The sequence below is a fragment of the Octopus bimaculoides genome, chromosome 3 (genome assembly GCF_001194135.2).
Source record: "Octopus bimaculoides isolate UCB-OBI-ISO-001 chromosome 3, ASM119413v2, whole genome shotgun sequence".
In the NCBI taxonomy this organism is placed as follows: Eukaryota; Metazoa; Mollusca; class Cephalopoda; order Octopoda; family Octopodidae; genus Octopus; species Octopus bimaculoides.
This window is the reverse complement of record NC_068983.1, coordinates 123051218-123056581: the sequence shown is the minus strand read 5'-3', so window position 1 is coordinate 123056581 and position 5364 is coordinate 123051218. Positions and strand designations below refer to the sequence as shown.

Here is a 5364-nt window from a genome sequence, read left to right as displayed (position 1 = left end):
ATATATATATATATATATATATATATATATATATATTGCCAGCAGGGGAGTGAACCTCTACCATCTTCCAGCAGACGACAGGATCGCGAGACTGACTCGGTTTCGAGCTAGTTCGCTCATCCTCAGTCGGGAACACTGGTCGCCAGAAGGATTGCCAGAGTCCGCTCCAGTATAGTTACTTCTCTCATCTCTTACTGGGTTTTATAACTAGCTACTTTGCTTGTTGCAAATCAGTGACTATATATTGCTTGGCTTTCATCCTTTCGGGGTCGATAAATAAAGTACCATTTGAGTACTGAGGTTGATGTGATCGATAGTCCCCCTTCCCAGAAAATCCAGGCTTTGTGTCTATAGTATAAAGGGTTATTATTATTTTTACAAGGCGGTGAGTTGGCAGAATCGTTAGCACACCGGGCGAAATGCTTATCGGTATTTCGTCCGTCTTGACGTTCTAAGTTCAAATTCTGCCGAGGTCGAGTTTGCTTTTCATTGTTTCGGGGTCGATAAATAAAGTACTAGTGAAATACTAGTAGAAAGTTTATTATTATTATTATCAACATTCTTCTTCTTCTTCTTCTTCTTCTTCTTCTTCTTCTTATTATTATTATTATTATTATTACTACTACTACTATTACTAAGGCGTTGAGCTGGCAGAATCGTTAGAATGCCGGGCGAAATGCTTAGCGGTAGTACGTCTGTCGCTACGCTCTGAGATCACATTTCACCGAGGTCGACTTTGCCTTTCATCCTTTCGGGGTCGATAAAATAAGTAGCAGTTACGCACTGGTGTCGATGTAATTGACTATTCCCTCCTCAAATTTCAGGCCTTGTGCCTCTAGTAGAAAGGATTATAATTGTTGTTGTTGTGGTTGTTTTTGAGTGAGAGAGCAGCACACGCCACCAAAGTGATGAGATGATGGGGTATAAATATTCGAAACCCAATATATCCATCGTGACTACCTGTCTGATAGTGATACACCAGGCATGTGCATCAAAACAATAAGTGCGCGACATGGTGACCTCATACGAAGATAAACAGTGCACTGCTTTGCAGATGGGTCCCCAGTTAGAATAGCCCATCCTGTCCATAAGGTTCCTGAATAAAGGCTGTTTACGAATGATGAACGAAACACCCATATTTCCTGAGGTAAAATATGCAAACCACAAAGAGCAGGGTATTTTTGTTTGCTTGTATGTATGTATGTATGTATGTATGTATGTATGTGCAGATTTGTATGTTTTATGTATGTATTCTCATGCATATAGTTGCATATCTAGACATGCTCATATATATTTAAATGATAAACTTCCGGAAAGTTTTACAGATTTTTACTGTTCCAGTGATGAATTGGATCTGTAGTCTTCGAATTAGCTTTCACATTTCTGGTTTTGAGAAGCCTAATTTTTCAAGAATGGTATTTAGGCAAGAATGGTATTTATGGTCCAATAATTGCAGGTATAAACCTGAACTTGTAATCTGGATAGAATAACTGCAGATTTCTCAATAGTATGTATGTGTGTATGTCTGCGTGTCTGCACGTACGTACATTTGTGTGTATGTGTGTGTGTACGTGTGTGCGCGCGCGCGCGCGTGCGTGTATGTATGTATAGGGATTCCTGTAGATCAATAGCTTGGCCACTGGTAAGCCGAGACTGAAATACTGTTACAAATATTTATATTCAATGCGCGTATGCTGTTGATGAGAAGCATTAACGTTACGACATTACAGTATCAGTTCTCAAAATATGACATTTTTTTAACTAATAAAAGATAAATATAATTTTTCATTTCAAATATCGAATTATTAAACAACCACATTCTCCATTTATTCTGTCAAATTTTCAGTTCCTTATGGTGACTACTTTAAGCATACTCAGGAATTTTACACACGCTACCACGATAAACCCAATGTGCTTATGGTAACTTACGAAGAAATGAAAGCGGTAATTATGTATTGATTTGTGTATTCAAAAAATTTTAATCTACCTTATTTAGCATGTTGGCATTTCAAGTTCTACCAATAAAACGTTATTGAATAAATAAGCTTTGATAAATTACGTGTTTGAACTCCTGTCGTATTTTCTCAGATTAAAATTGTATAAAATTTCTTAGAAATTTACGCTTTCGCTTTATTGTTTCACTTAAATCGCCGTCTTTTAGGCTGTTATAAATTTAGAAAAATATAAATCGTAAAAACTTTATCCTCTAATGAGACCCTGTTAAATACATTGACGTCAACATTTCTTTTTAACAGGATCTGTCCAAAATAGTGTCACGTGTCGCTAAGTTCTTGGGGAGGACAGTCAGTGATGAACTTATAGAGAGCATCGTTGAAATGTGTACGTTCGATAAAATGAAAGCTGACGAGAAAATACAGACAAAATATTATCCCACAGACGGGTTCAAAGAAGGTGCTACTTACTACCATTCTGGTAAATATATTATTTATATCCTTCTTATAAATTTTACTTCCAATGAATTAAAACAAAATTAACTTACCCTTTTGATTAATACATAGAAATATCCTACTCCAATAACTGACAGGTTATACCACCCACCTCCAAGGTAAACTATTCATTTATAAATGTAATAGCAATTCTTCCTTTCTTCACTAGTTTGAAAATAGCTAGGTCGGGATAAAGCGATTGACATTGAACATTCCAGTTCAAAAATAAATGTTTCCTTTACCCTATACTTCTTCGAAGACCCTAGTTAATTTTCTGAATATACAAAGATATGTGTGTGTGTGTGTGTGTGTGTGTGTGTGTGTGTGTGTGTGTGTGTGTGTGTGTATGTGTATGCATGCATGCATGTATGTATGCAAGCATTCATGTATGATCTAACGAGAACTAAGAGTCCTTCATTCTCAGTGGTTCACATGCTCTTGGTATGTGAATCCATAATTGAAACCTTAACAGGTGTTACTACTCTGGATCAGAGTAGACCTGGGAACAATAGTGGCAAAAAAGGTGGTTCTACACTCCCCAAAACCTTGGAACTTTCGTACCAGACCCATTACTGAATACAGTTTAAAGTCGTATCCAAGAGAAGGTAAACTTGTATAAGAGAAAAGGTGAAGTGCAGCTGGCTTCTGGTTATCTCAACCTCTGTTGTGCCACTAGTTTCATAGCTGATTGCGCTGAAAAGTAGGTCCTCTTCCAAATTCACGCACAGGAACTTCTCGGAACTCTCGGAACGTTTGCACAAACTTACTCAGTTTAAGAAGTGGTGTTACTCGTTCACGAGTTGACTTCCACCATGTATGCATGTTCTCAGGAAGACTGCAAATAATCAAAATTAGAAAGGAATATCTATTCTCATTTAAGTGACGTCTTCCTGTAAGGAAGGAGCACGCTTCTAACAAAGATACAGAGCTCTATTGAAGGTATGTAGATAAACGATGCTACGTCTTAAACTTGAGGATAATCTTATATAATTTACTGCTATAATGTACGTATTAGCTGTTTTATTTCCTTTTCTAAAAAAAAACTCACTAGCTTATCTAGATTGTCATTTAGGCATTTACACACTAAACAAAGTGCACTAATCGTTATTGGCATAAACGTGAATTTATAATCTGTATATAGAAACTGAAGATTTCGAAGCAGTTGTCAGTAGTAATTCTCTTCCTCCTTGATTTTTGAAGAGATTCTCTCTCTCTCTCTTTCTCTCACTCTCTCCTACATACATATCACCAAAAATAAAAAGAAAGAAAAACTGCTTTGTGAACTTTATTATAGACAAAAGAGAGAAAAATATTTATATTTTTCTCAAAATATGCTACCAGTTTCAATCATTTTGAAAGACAATTTAGTCGTGTTGTAAGTGAAGGGGAAATGAAATGAAATGAAAGTAATCTTTCATGATATCAGTTCTCGAATTTCACTTGTTATTCTTATAACATTCACACGGTGCTGGTAGTTGGCTTCCTTCTGATTGCTGGTGTTTCGTGGTAACAGTTGTAGTAACAATTACAACAATCGTAGTTATCCTTTGTCATTATAGATTGGCTATTAGTAGTAGTAACAACAGCAATACACGTGGCTGTAGCAGTCGTGGTAGAGGCTATATCAATTAGACTGAAGCAACAGTAGCAGCTTCAGCAATAGTTGTAACAATGGTAGTAGTGTCCCTTGCAACAGTAGTATCAGGTGTGCAGCAGCATCCTTACTAGTTTTAGTTGTTGTCTCCTCTTCTCTTCCACAACTATTTAGCAGTGGTTGGTATTTCGTTATGAAATTTGTTTCTTTATTGATGCTTTGTTGTTATGCAATTGCTGAATTGATAAACTAATACCGTGAAAATTGGTTCTTTCATACCTAGATAGGTGTCAATATGTTTACTAAGTCTTATTTTGTAAATTTATGAATTTCCATCTTTAAGTTCACATTGATTATTATCTATAATACTTTCATTCGCTTAGGATGCCTCAAAACAATATAGCCGTATGGATGGGCTTTTTTTATGAATAGTGCAGCAACTGTTCTTTGAACATGTTTTGATAAGGTCAAATGGTACCTACTATCTACTGGCATGCAGGCATGTCCTACCATTACTAGCCTTCATAAATGACGTTGCTAAGTTTAATGAGATTGTTGGAACAAAAGCACTTTTAACTGTTCTTCAATTTACATAGTCACTCTGATATCCACCCTCGTTGATCGACAGATTGTAGCCTTACCTGCTTTACATTTGTGAATGTCGGTAGCTCTGATGTATGTATGTGTATGCACATATGTATATATGTTTACGTGTATAATGTATATCTTTAATAAATTGACTGGCAGAAAACCGCTTGAAAGGAGATGTTTCTGGCAATTCATATGACTATATACCTAAAGTAAATTGATGCGCAATAAATTTCTATTTCTATAACATTTTCAGGTAAATTGGACACATGGAAGAAATGGCTGACTGTAGAACAAAGTGAAAGAGTAGATGCAAGGGTCCAAACTGAATTTTTCGAACAAGGAATAAAACTTAATATTTGATTAATGCTTCGTTGGTTTATGTTAGAATTCGGTATTATGTCATCGAAATTTGAAACTAAATGCGAGTGTTTGTGTGGCTGCTGACTAAAAATTTCATTTGAGTATTGATTAAAGCAGAAATTATAATAATTATAATTATGTCTCTTCTTGATTGACTAAGCACGATAAAAAAATGTAAATACCCAACGTATTTGGATTCTGAGAAGGCAAATCAAACGGGATTTCTTTTATTGGCTTAGAATGATGCCGCGCATTAGCTCACTCCCTCCACCAAATTGAGGTTATCTAAGCAGGTGCACTGTGTACATGTATGACGTGTTAAGCGTCGAAGTGATCGCAGAGCAACATGAGATGAAGTGTTTTGCTCAAGAG

At 36.1% G+C, this 5364-nt stretch overlaps 1 protein-coding gene across 1 annotated transcript in view; it reads left to right on the top strand.

Moving 5' to 3' along the window:
- LOC106871853 (sulfotransferase 1E1) overlaps positions 1 to 5127 on the top strand; it is a 15870-nt gene extending 10743 nt beyond the window's left edge. Inside the window, exons 3-5 of the mRNA XM_014918584.2 lie at positions 1847 to 1944; positions 2256 to 2433; positions 4886 to 5127. Of these exons, the coding sequence (XP_014774070.1) occupies positions 1847 to 1944; positions 2256 to 2433; positions 4886 to 4992 (383 nt within the window). The 3' untranslated portion in view covers positions 4993 to 5127. The remainder of the gene's footprint in view (positions 1 to 1846; positions 1945 to 2255; positions 2434 to 4885) is intronic.
- The last annotated feature ends 237 nt before the right edge of the window (positions 5128 to 5364 follow it).